The sequence below is a fragment of the Haemaphysalis longicornis genome, unplaced genomic scaffold (assembly GCF_048455015.1).
Source record: "Haemaphysalis longicornis isolate Haplotype H1 unplaced genomic scaffold, Haemaphysalis longicornis Haplotype H1 scaffold_4, whole genome shotgun sequence".
Taxonomy (NCBI): Eukaryota; Metazoa; Arthropoda; class Arachnida; order Ixodida; family Ixodidae; genus Haemaphysalis; species Haemaphysalis longicornis.
The window spans coordinates 172,554,253-172,567,475 of NW_027526361.1; the positions used below are offsets into that span (position 1 = coordinate 172,554,253).

The 13,223-nt window shown below is 43.6% G+C and overlaps 1 protein-coding gene across 1 annotated transcript; it reads left to right on the forward strand.

Moving 5' to 3' along the window:
* Positions 1 to 6,538: 6,538 nt before the first annotated feature.
* LOC144179512 (uncharacterized) lies at positions 6,539 to 10,003 on the forward strand. The gene is made up of 4 exons (XM_077707891.1): positions 6,539 to 6,975; positions 7,036 to 7,204; positions 9,218 to 9,294; positions 9,728 to 10,003. The coding sequence occupies exons 1-4, from the start codon at positions 6,706 to 6,708 to the stop codon at positions 9,998 to 10,000; spliced, it is 789 nt and encodes a 262-aa protein (XP_077564017.1). The 5' UTR covers positions 6,539 to 6,705; the 3' UTR covers positions 10,001 to 10,003.
* Positions 10,004 to 13,223: the final 3,220 nt, after the last annotated feature.

A 13,223-nucleotide genomic window follows, 5' to 3' on the forward strand; every position in this document is an offset into this window, starting at 1 on the left:
GCTTTCTTGTCATGGTGGCCATACCTGAAACTTGATACTCTTTCAAGGTCGTCCTTTGTCAGTACGTTGTCCTCAATTAAGCAGCACAAAACACGCCGAAGTACGACAGCAACACCACCTTCGAGGATGTCATGCATGGCATCAGGTGGTAGCTGCTCCATGACTTCGAAGTTGCTCACGCCATTTAAAGGTGAAACACCGGTTATACCATAGAGGGGTCCATTTCTTGCAGGGTCAATGGCAAGTGCCTCAAGGTGGCTTCTGTGTGCCCGAGTCATCCTCTCCACACAGTCATCCACTGAATGCAGCAGCTTGAGATCTTTGTGCCGGGCCAAGCAGAAACGGCAGACCCGGCCCCCACTGAAGCCGCACTGTAGGCCTGCTAGACGATGCATGGAAAGGTTGTCTCCAGTAAAGGCTACTGTCACCACACTGAAGTGCAAACTTTTGAAGTCCAGGCCGCCTTCGTGTACCCGGTTCAGATCCTGCACCAAGGGTTCCAGCACTTTTTTGATGCCATGTCGTTGCACCGCAGAGTAAACAACCAGGAGCAAGAGGTAAATGGCGCTGAGCTTTGATCGGTGTTTTGGGTGGATGTTCAAAATTGAGAAGTACGCCGCCAGAATTTTGTGCTGTCCAGCAGCACTGCCAAGAGGGTTTGTCAGGTCTAGCTCGTCTGTATACAAAAGCAGGAATATAGTGCTGCAAGCTCCATCTTGCACGACGTCACGGCGCTGTGAAAGGAACTCCCCACCACCAAAGTCTGAAAGTACATCTGTTGACGTTGGTGCAGGCTGCATTAAACACTCCAACATATCTTGAGAGTGCAAGAAGTTGGTCAGAACTTTGTGGACTGGCACGTAACTCACGGTGTTCACAAAGTTTCCGGTCCGCAGTTGCACCCGAGTAACATCTGTATGCAAAAAATTTTCTGCAACAAATTTCTTTCTCAGGTGTGTGCTTTCCAGTCCAGCAAACATGTCTTGCACAATGTCTTCATTCAGATGGGACGCCAGCTTGTCTCTCGCAAACGAAGCTACACCTATTTGTTCGAGGAACTTGAGTGTTCTATGCGTGTGCCCCTCCAAAACTTGCTGGATGAGAGACCTCATCACACTGAAGACCTCATCGGCTGTTGAGAATGGCAACCGCAGTTTTTCTGTTATTTTAAGGTAAAACAGAATGAGCTGCTTCTGCATTTCTCTTGTGCTGTACCCACCACTCGGGGACGTCTCATTTACATCGTCACCATCGTCGCTGCAGTTTGGATCGCTTCCGGACGAATGCATTTCGACGACGTCATCCTCACCGTTCCTTGCAGCGTCATCACCCGATGCTGCGGCAACTACACCTGCAGCCTTCCTATGCGAACGGCACACATGCTGCTTGTACGCAAAGTAACGGCCATACGACGCCGTACAGCGGTCTATACCACAAATCACATGGAAGTCTGGCTCGCAGCGGTGTATTGCCATGTGGTGCACCACTCGCTTGACGGATGACGCGATAAAGACGCACCTCGGGCAGTGTAAAACAGGCATCACGGTGGGGTTGAGGCGCCGTACGACGCGTAGCGCATGCTTCAGACTTCAAAGGGCGTCGTACGCAAACGCCACACTTGCACAACGTTAATAAAAGACAGAAAAGTAGCTGCACAAAAGAAAAACGGCGCGAAAGACATCCATGGAGGAAAGAACGGAAAGAATGCGAAGAATGCATCACTGCCCGTCATCAGTTTCTCTGTCGCCAGCTTCGTAACCACGCGAGGAGAAGCATATATCCCCAAAATGACACCCAAAAACCCTATAAAAACATAGCGTTTTTACAGTAGTGTTTACGGCGTTATAAATGCAAACAGGGCGTTTACGATGATGAGGATCTCAGAGGAGAACACTGAAACTCTCCCAAGCTATATAAGGAGCTGCGAGAGGAGTTCTTGCTTGGCGGGAAAGCTAGCTTTCGGGTCCAGGCGTCTGTGCTCTAGGAGTTCTTCCCAAGTTTTCTTTGTCCCGCCACGATTTTGCCGCGTCTTGTTTTTTTCTGTGTAGTTGGTAGTTTTTCTTTCATTGCTTAATCACCGCAATTGTATTTGTAGGTATGGGAACGTTTAAATGCGTAGCGTACTTTGAGCAGTTTATTAGGCCCTTGTTCATCTCGGCGGATGCTACTTTGGTGGATATCCAAGAAGCATTTTTTTCGAAGTTCCCCGAACTCAAGAGAACAGAGAGGATTCTCATCCAGGTGAGTAGATAACTCTCATTACATAGGTCTTATCTATCTCTTCTGGTACTATCGGATGATGGCCAAGCTTCGCATCGCAATGCATGCATGCCAGTGCGCACCGTCAGTTCTCAGCAGTACCTCGCGAGCGCGGATGGGCAGGCATATACGTATGATGACACCACGGAGAGGTAGAATTGATGAGACTGAGCGTGTGCGCAAAAAGCAGATGCCAGCAATGCGCGCGCGCTTTCCGCGATCATGCGCATTTGCTCATCCTCGCCTCCATTGCCGCCTCTCGCCTCTCCATTGTCGCTCGCGCGGTGCGCGCTGTGTACGAATATGGAGGGGGGTGTTGAGATGCATCTCTTTACGATGCAGCTAGCCGAGTGGGGAGATGGGGGCTGCGCGAACACCGTTTATTTTGCGGGCAGCTAGCATATATCAGTGTGTGTTTCGGTTATCATGTTAGTCGAGTTAATTTTAAACCAGCACTGAGCTCAGAAACAATGAACACGTGTGAATCGGGAGAAAGAAAAGAAACTCTGGGGTACCGCCTTGCAGCTACGCAAGCAGCAGAATAACTGTTCCGTCCAGACGGAACTAACAGTGTGTAGTTCCTTTCAGACTAAAAGAAAACCAGCCATTAAAAGCAAATCCCGAGTCCTCGGGGAATGGAGTAGGGGTTACGCTTTTGCTTGCGGGCGATGAGGTCGTGGGTTCAATTCACCCCCCGCCGTTTTTTTTCTTTTCCGCTTTGTAATAGCTGTACTGTACGTCCGCTTTATAATTCACGTGGCACCTTTGCATCAATTTTGTTATTGCAGTTTAAATTATTTTTTTATGATTGCTATGCGTATTTATTATGGGTGCAATTTTTGTTGCTTTGCGTGTTTACAGGTGCACGATGCAGAAGTCAATGAGTTTATGGATTTCGATGAAGACACTGTGGTTGCTGCGGGGTCCAGGCTCCGTGCGGTTTGCTTGCCAGCCGAGGTGGACACGGATGCAACACAGATGCTTTATTCACCGGACATGGAAGTGTACGTTTTGATATGAGATCTCCTCAGGGTATTAATTCACCACAATAGAAAGAAAGTCGTGCTGTGTCTTTTAAAAGGGGACGGTGGCATGTAATCTGTTCATTAGTTGAGGAATTTGCATGTGTTGTGTGTACGAATACACCTGTCAGCTCTTGTCATATCATATGGACCTGTTAATTCGTTGTTGCACAGGAGAAATTAACCATGAGTTGTTTTTGCTTATGTTTCTAGTGTTGAACAAGTGCAGTGCATTCAGGAAGGTGCGTGCTCCAGCCTGGACTCTAGAAACTACGTGTTGCCACCAACACCGCTGGACATCACACACAACCTGGCGAAGGCAAACAAGCGCTCGGATGTGCGCTTAGTGCTGCGCCGGCGCATCGCCGAGTGGCTGTGCCACGACTTGTTTCGCTACACGTTGTGAGTACAATTTCTGGATCCATAGGTTCATTTAGCCCAATATAAGTTCAGACTTTTAAAAGGCAATACAAGCATGCAAGCTATGATTCTGAGAACATGCAATTCCAGACAAACTTTTCAGTAGTGGGCATGCTTAGTGTGGGCCAGGTAACACGTAGCAGCCACTCATATCACAGCAGCCCACCAAAGCCCCAGTGACAGTTCATGCATGCATGCAAGGCAAGCTGTGTTTCCAGCTTGCCTGCTGCATTACTGGAACTGTGACTTGTCTGCCACATTGTGACGAAATAAACTCTGCATTAAAAGGCAAAGTCAACAAAAGATGGTTTGGGTCGCTGTTGATGCTGTTTTCTGTTCTGGCAACTCTGTTCTGTTAGTCTATTTTATGGCACTTTACCTCTCTTTGCTTTTTTCCTAGGTATCCTGCCAAGCTGTACAGGCAAGTGGTGCGGCATCTTGTCCAGCGCCACCCCGTCCTCCGAGACACAGTTGGCTCCGGTCACGTATGTATAAGTTCAGCATCAAGCTAACTTCACTCATGTTAAACAAAAATGTTTTACATGAATGCCAAACTGTAACTCAATGAACAATTAACACCAAGGAAAGTTCCCTTTTGCATAGTGCAGCAATTCTGCTTCCTTCTATATTTGCACAATTGTATCTCCTCAGCTAGCATGGAAGCAAATCTTTCAACCTCTCACTGATGTTGTCTGTAGTCCACCCAAAAAGCACTGCAGGAAAGCCTATTTTCTCTGACGATGATTATGATCGCGTGAGGCGAATAAAAATTACGATGTTTCCCATGGTCAGAACCGAACCTGGGTCCCTCACGTTGTGCAGCCAACGTCTAACTTATTGTGCCATTCCGGCACGGTTGAAGCGATTTGAAGAGGGGTGCATAGATGTGCGAAAGTAGACAGAAAAATTATGCACCCCTCTGTCTAACAACAGCAATGGCTGAACGTGAAGCTTTCTGTGTGCGAAACGAAATGGCCAGGGGTAAAAGTCAGAGACACTGTGATCTAAAGTCCAAACCGACTGCAAGTCAAAGTTCAAACTGAAACGACAACCAAGGAGTCCCTCACGAGAAAGCTTCGTGTTCAACTGTTGTCGCCGTTAGACAAAGAAGTGCATGATTTTTTTTTAATTTTATGAATACGTCCACTTTGTATTCATTCTGTCATGATAAAAGTAGCAGCATGGTGTAATTTGCTGCAAATAATTTTTTGTTCCTGCGCTAGAGATGCAGTCATGTATATGCAATAAGTTGATATGAGGAAACACTTTGATGAAATATGAGGAAACATCTGCTCATGAGGAAACAATTTTGTGACCTTGCTGTTTGCAGTGGGGAAAAGAAACACGGAAGTAACTATTTTTTTCAAAGCAAAGCTATTTGTAGTAAGCAGTGATTGAGGCCCGTCCCTGTTTCCAAGTATCACTAAGAACAGAGTGCACAACAGGCGACACTGTGGATGTCCTTTAGTTCACTCCGCTCCTCCCCCAATATTTTTCCAGTACCCATATATGAAAACGCCTGCATAGTCTACACCCAGGCAATCGCAGCTTGTATGAACCTCTCATTTTGTGTAAATATTGCTATGTATCACGCGTTCAAGTAAAGAATAATTTGCCTTTCTGTGGTTATTTGGGCTCAACTCGTAACTCTTATAGGCCCAATTGTGGCATTGTTAGTATGGAAACAAAAGTAAATGATACCTCTGGCAGTACTGTGCGTAGCTTAAACTAGAAAAATAGTGTGTGCTGTTCTCACTCAGCCGGAGCCTTAAACCTTTTCTTTTAGTTTGGTAACATAGTGTGGGTTTATAAAAGACACGGTTAAAGTATTTTTGTGTGTGTATGTGTATGAGTGTGTCTGTCTGTCTGAATTACGCAGGACTCCTGGTACCACAGACTGCGCTACAAGTGCAAGTTTGAGCGCACCAAGTTATTAGACAAAGAAGAGGTTGCCGACAAAAGAAAGAAGTTTGGGGGGCAGAAACGGCAGCAAACCGTTCCTCCTTCTGGTGACTTGGAGGCAGCACCGGCAAAGAGGGTTTGCCGAAAGGTTTGAAAACTCAAGCTTTTTTTCTTTTTTTTATATTCAGGAGTTGTGAAAGTTGATTGTAGCTATCTGACTGACAGCACAATGTGTTTCAGGCTCAAAATACGAATAGCTTTTGCAATTGAGCTCACATTGATATAATAGTTCAGCATTAAGACACTAGCCTTGAACAAAGATGATGCCAGTCAATGTGTGTTCATATTAATGCAACTTGTAATAAGTTTTCGTATTTGGACCTGTGCTTTGCGTCACCAACAGGATTATAAATGTGAAAGTATGGGCTATCATGCTCTGTACTATCATGTTCTGCTTAGGTTGTATAATATGCATAGGTATTATGTGTGTAGAAAAAAAAGCTTTTGCCTGCTTTTTCATGTTGTTTTACTGCAGCCACAATGCAGCAGTACATATTTTTCTCTGAGGCACGTTGTTAGCATCTCATTACAGCTAGGCTAAAGACTGTGTCTCGTAATTTAGCAAATTACCATTATTAGGATATTACCAGTTAATCAGGTTGCTGCAGTGATCCATGACTGCTGTTTCAAGAGCATTACTTTGCTCATCACTCGACAAAAATGAAGGGTATTGGACAGGTGCATAGCCAACGGGGGGGGGGGGGGTGTTTCAGTGTCAGAACATCCCCCGAAATTTTGTGAGCGGTGCATTCCCCCCTCTCACCCCCCACATTTTGGCCTGGGCAAATGTGCCTTGTCATTCTCATGGTAGTTTGAAGCTAAAATGCCTTGATGCACAACTTTTTTTTTCGCTTTGTCTTTGTTTTGTCTTTTCTCGTTCTCATTTCTTAATCTTCTGTAGAAAAGTAAAATATTTTTTCCACCTTGTCACTGTGCAGATGGCTTGCCACAGTTTATTGTAATCAGACTCTAGACATCTTTTTGTGCAAACTAACGGTGCAGTACCAACCCAAAGTTTAACTGAGTGCTTTGAGATTGTTAAATGTGCATGATAGTTATATCAGTTGCAACATTTTGCTTATTTCGCCTACCATTACAGCAAGTGGGTGACACCACTGCTGAGGACGCCCACAGCGTTGAAGGCCATATCAAGGCCATGAAGCAAGAAATGAAGAAGGCAGTCCCCAATGAAGAAAGATTGCGAGACTCGATGGCACGCACCTTCGAGTCACGGCGGCAGTATATCGCTGAAGAGCGGCCGTTGCTACGTGACCTCTTCGAGAGGTACCCTGCTCTTGCGAGCAAAGAAGAGGTAAAAAGGTTATGGGTTGACTGTGCATTTTATTATCACGTATTTTGGTGTGCATTTCAGATCTTTCGGGAGTTTGAGCGTCTGGGAGGGCATTCCCCTTTGGAAGCCCTTACTCACGTCGCCAACACCCACATGAATGCCCTTCTCGACGTAGCTGGCAACCGGGTGGAAGCCAGAACCCATGAGATATTGGACAAAGCTCGGGAATCCAGCACGGAGGACCAAGAGGGTGAGAATGCTGCTTTCCCATCATGCTGTAGAATGCTGCTGCCTGTCCCTGTCCCACACCAGGGGATGAGGCAGCATCTTTTGCTTCTAGCAGGCGAGGCACTAAAAGATCATGCTGAGTGCATGCAGCCACTAAGGTAGTCAATAAAAATGCAGGATAAAAAACTGCCGCGCTAAACTCTCTTTTGTTGCAGCTTCTAACCACACTCAAGATTTTATTGACTTGAAAGTAGCAATAAGTGCTCACAGAAAACAGTCATTATAAAAGTGTACTACAGTAAAAGCTCGTTAATTTGAACTCGGTTACTCCAAACTTCCGGTTAATTCGAACTCACGCCCTGGTCCCGGCACAGCCCTGTATATTTAAATGGGAGAAAACTCCCGATAATTCGAACTTGTTGGTATCTAGAATGGTTAATTCGAACTATGATCCTGTCATTTCCATTGCTCTTGCAGAAGAAGTGGGCCCAGAGTGATTACAATGTGTTGCCAAATCGAAACCAAACCAAATAACTAGAGATTCAAGACAACAAAGGTTACGAAACAGAAAAGCAGTGTGGCACGCGCGCTACATTTCTGCAATAGCTTATTTCACTTCAACAGAGGGCACTACACCACTGGTGCCAGTGCTTCGGCACATGCCATTATTATTTACGAAATCGCCTGCCACAGATGTGTAGTAGTGCCTAATTAGCGATTACGAGTCCAGAGGTGGCTTCTTTGTCTTCTGCTGATGCCGTTTGGCGCGATTTCCAATCATTCTAGCGCCTGCCCGTTAATTCGAACTCTGCTTTATCCGAACAATTTTATGGTCTCCTTCGAGTTTAAAGTAATGAGCTTTTAGTGTGCTATACATTTTAATGTCATTGCTAACATTCTAAATGGAATTTTTATAAAATACTACTTTTTTAAGATAGATGGTTCTGTGCTTCGGAGTACACACACATGCCTCAGGGTGCATGCACAGATTTCTTGTGGTCAAAACCCTTGTATTGATAGTGCACTATGAATGTTAAACCTGAATAGTGCACAATAATACAGGACAAAACTCGCATGTACCTTTACAATTTCGAGCTAATACGTGAATAACAAGGGTTGGAAGAGTAGGAAGACCCGCTGCGGTGGCTCGGTGGCTAAGGCGTTGCGCTGCTGAGCACGAGGTCGCGGGTTCGATTCCCGGCCACGGCGGCCGCTTCTCTGATGGAGGCAAAAAGCAAAAATGCCCGTGTGTGCGAGATTTCGGCGCACGTTAAAGATCCCCAGGTAGTCAAAATTAATCCGGAGCCCTCCACTACGGCGCACCTCATCGCCTGCGTTGCGTCGGCGCGTCAAAACCTACAATCAATCAAGAGTACGAAGCTTGTTCAGATCGGCACCAAATTTTGAGGTGGCAGTTGCACCATGACAGCCTGTAAAAGTGAGGATAAGCAGTAAAGTCAATGGTGGCAGTGAAAAGCTACATTAACACTTTCCTTTTATTCTGTGTAATGATTTTGCTGAACTGAGTACAGGACCCAAGTGCCTGGAACTGCGATCTGTGCATAACACTTGAGAGAATTTTAGTCGTTTCTGAAGTAGCAGAAGATTCTTTGTACTTTGTACTCTGTCACAATCTTGTTTTAATTTAGGAAAAAGGTTTTCCGGGATTTTTTAAATTACAAGAAGAGGGGAGAGGGGAGGCACTGATATGACCAGGAGTGCCTGCCTGCCGAGTATTCTATGGTAATGACATGCAGCGAGAAAATTCTTAATAAAAACAACTAAAGAGAGGGCCCTGTACTTCAAGTTTGCCTCACAAAATAGTTTCCTTAAGGATGGATTTGTCACATTCATTCAGTTGTAAAACATGGTGTTCTAAAATATAGGATAAAGAGTTAGGTGCATTAACTGGAACTGCCCTAGAAGCCATTAATTTTAACTAAAGAAAAACAGCATGCACTTCAAATATCAAGAGACATTGATTATTTCTCTAGCAATCAGATTTATGCGATTTTGTGTTATGTTATTTTTGCAGTGTTGACCACCCTGGCATTCTTAACGACGTTGCCCCGAGCAGCCAAAGAGAAGTTGTCAACACTTTTGAAAGAAAAGGTAGAGCAATTTTGTGCACTTCTGTTCTCTATCCGATAAGTTTACTTCTGCTGTGCATTAAGAGATTGTATTTTATTGCATATGTCCACCTCTTGCATTAATGGAAGTGCATTTTTGCATACGTGTTACTGTCATAACATTCCTTTACACTTTAACATTTATTAAAATAATCTGAATGCACACATTCATCTCTACTCAATGCTAGCAAACTTATTGTTAAGAATAAGTTCTGCATTGTTAAATAGCAAATTGTATGTATGTGTGTGTGCCTTGTATGGTTTGCTGTTTGCATATAATAACCTAATTTGACTTCATGCAGCTTATAGTTTGTTTTTTGTCTATCATCATGGAAAGCCTGCCTTACAGCTTATCAGCGCCGATAGACATGAATGTGTAGATTTTAAATGCTGTACTTCTAACTTTTTTGGTCCAGGCACCGTGGTTCAGCAAACGCCCCCTGGTGGTCTGGAATGGCGATCTGGAAGGCCCCATTGGTGCATGCATTGTTCATATCGAAGACCAGATGTTAAACACCAGCCACCCAGTGGAGGCGATTTTGTTGGCCTTTTGCCTTCACTGGGTGGTTGACCTAGTCTACCAGCCAACGCTAAAAAATTTTTATAGCATGATAGAGCACCTTTTGGGGTTGGATGAAACGAAAGAAACGCCTACAGTGCTGACAGTGCTGTCGGCACTCAGGCCTTAAAAAAATGCCATACAGCACATAATCAATGTGTGCATGGCAGTTTTTTTTTTCTTTCCTTCTTTCTTCTGCATGTCTTCAGATACCCTCTTGTTTCGAGATTTCGACACTTTCCATGATTACTTCCTTGCTGCTGCTCATGGCAGTTTCACTGTTTTGCACGTAAACATCAGGAGCATTAGAATGCACGGGATGAATTCTGTTCTCAAGGTTAATGGTCAAGGTCAAGGTTCTGGTTAATGGTCAAGGTTCTGGTCTCAAGGTTAATACGTATAAAACGAAAGCTGTGATATATAGAGCAAAAAATGGAGTAGTAAGTGGTGACTTCAAATTGCTTTTGGGAAATGACAAGATTGACATCGTGTCCTGTATAAAATCTCTTGGTGTCGTATTCTCTGAGATGCTGAATTGGGATATACAGGTTGACAGTGTTAGAGCTAAAATGAACAAATTAAATGGCTTGTTATTTAAACATAGGTTAACACTTCCCACACAAGTTAAACTGCTCATTTACAACGCATATATTGTACCTGTGATCACTTATTGCCACACGGTTTGGGGAACGACGACAAAGTCTAATAAACAACGCCTTCTTGTTGCGCAAAAAAGAGCAATAAGGCTGATAGGTTATATACCGTGGAATGCTCACACAGAAGAATACTTCAGGCAGTAAAATATTCTTAGAGTAACTACCCTGTACACATATAGGCTACTTTGCGTTTACAAAACTTCTGTAACAATGAACAATGCCTTCATGATAACAATCTTTAAGCTAGTGCGTCATGAACCTACTTATAATATACGTCACTCTAATTCATGGATCCTACCACTAATCCGCACCAAATACCGCACACAGTCTTTATCTTGGAATCTACCCAAATACTTAAATATTCTCGATGGTAATAACTTTAATATTCGAATGTTTTCTACAACAACTTTCATAGAATTGATGCATCTTCTTGAGCTTTCGACCGAATAGGTTCATCTAAGTAGCAACTTTACAATGAAATGTCACGATGTATTATTTTCGCTGTATTTTTTTGCCTTTGACATTTGAATTGTGTAATGGTACTTGTGTGGAATTGTGTACTTGTATATATTTAGAATTGTATAACACTGATTTTACCGATTTGAATTTCTGTAGTTGTGTATATTTTTCAAATTGTCACATTGCGTTTGTGCTCTAACCACATAACTGCCAAGTGGGGCATGAGGGGTCTTCAAGCTGCATATGGCAGCTTCTTCCCTTCCGTCCTCTCTCATTGTGTACTTTTTTTACTTTGTTTGTGTACTTTGTTTGAGAGAAATAAAACATAAACATTCTCTTGTGAGTGTCTTGGCAGATAAGGTTGATGTTTTTGCTCTAACTGAAATTAATATTACGCAGCCTCTTACTCGGCAATTTTTTATTTATGGGTATCGTAGCTTCTTCTTTACTCGTGACACTGGCCGTGGGGGTGGAATTGCAGTGTTTGTTAAAAATAACTGGGCCTCTTCCATCGTATCGATGTCTTTCGTTAGCGCCGAGCATGTAGCTGTTTCCCTTCACTCCGCGCACTTTGACTTGACCCTGATTGTTATCTATCGCCCACCCAGGCAGAACATAAACGTCTTTATTGAGGAGCTCAGTAAGGCCTCGTTACCTCTTGGTCGAATCTGCTTAATCGGCGACATAAATATAGATCTTTTAAAAAGTAAAAAGCAAGTGACCGTTGAGTATCTAAATACTTTGGCCGATGCCGGTATTGCTGCTTTGATTAATCTTCCTACTCGAGTTAAACTATTAAGAAATAGTCTAGTGTCCTCTTGTTTAGACCATGTTAACGTACGGCTTGATCAAGAAGATTGTACCTCTTTTATAATTGAACGTAAAATGTCGGATCACTTTTTTGTCGGGTGCAGTATCTTCCCTCAATCCCCTGGCGATCCGCGCAATCTCCGTAAATACGAAGCTGTTACAATTGTCGACAGGATAAGATTAGATTAGGCCATTGCAAATTACGACTGGAACACGTTTTTAAGTGATGTCACAGGTGACGTGGTTTACGATTCCTTTGTGACGGTGTATCAGCAGTTGTTAGAGTCGGCGAAAAAAAATGTGGAAATAAAGCAAAGACGTACGGGCTGCCCCTGGATTAACACAGCTGTGTTATCAGCGATTGATGAATGTGAGTTGGCTTGGGCTTGCAGTAGACGTGCACCTAAAAACAATCATTTAAGATCGTTTTACAAAAGCACTCGGAATAAGGCTAACGCACTACTGCGCTCTGGGAAGCGGAAATATTTCCAGGACTTGTTTCGCACATCAGATAAAAATCCAACCAAGAATTGGGCCATAGTTAATCAACTCCGAGGGGGTAAGCGTAAAAATGCTTCGTCTGTTCTAAAGCGGAATTTTGGTGCCGTTTCCATCACACTTGCTGATGAATTTAACACCTGATGAATTTAACGCCGTATTCTCTTCCTCTGGTCAGTCTTCGCTGGTACCTGGTCTCACGCCAAACAGTATGCCATCTGTACTGGAATCGGCCTTTCTACCATTGTGCACAATGGATGACCTTAGGTGCATTTTGTCTGGTTTTAACAGGAGCAAAACTGCAGGTGCCGATGGCATATTTGTCGATGTTCTTTGCAGGAATTTTGATAGTCTCAAATGAGTCTTTCTTGCTATTAATAACTTCATAATAGAAACTCAAATAATCCCAGATGGCTTAAAATATGGTCTGGTCATCCCCGTACATAAGAATGGTACGAAAAATAGGATAGAGAATTATCGGGGTATTTCTATCCTCCCTGTTATTGCTCTTATCTTGGAAAGGCATATTTCCACCATAATGCAGAGCTTCCTTGATGTTCATAGCGTGTCCGCGCCGAACCAGTACGGCCTAATACCAGGTCGCGGTACCCAGAAAGCTCTTGAGGAACTCTGTGATGTTCTCAATTCTGCAATTGATCATAATGAATTTGTATGTGCCTTATTTTTGGATGTATCAAAAGCGTTTGATTCCGTGAATCATCAAGTATTATTTGACAAAATATTTCATTACGTATTTATAGGTCCGTTTTTGTCCCTATTAACTAATTATCTCTCTAACCGTTTGCAGGTTGTTGTTATCGATAAGGTCAAAAGTAATCCGCAGCATTTAACTACAGATGTCCCTCAGGGTTCGATTTTGGCTCCCATTCTTTTTAATATTTATGTCAACAATTTGGGCAATGTATCCTC

Coding starts and splice junctions, on each gene's coding strand:
- LOC144179512 (XM_077707891.1), top strand. CDS start 6,706: ATGTGCATGATAGTTATATCAGTTGCAACATTTTGCTTATTTCGCCTA. Junction 6,976..7,035: donor CTCTTGCGAGCAAAGAAGAG/GTAAAAAGGTTA, acceptor TGTGCATTTCAG/ATCTTTCGGGAGTTTGAGCG. Junction 9,295..9,727: donor CAACACTTTTGAAAGAAAAG/GTAGAGCAATTT, acceptor TTTTTGGTCCAG/GCACCGTGGTTCAGCAAACG.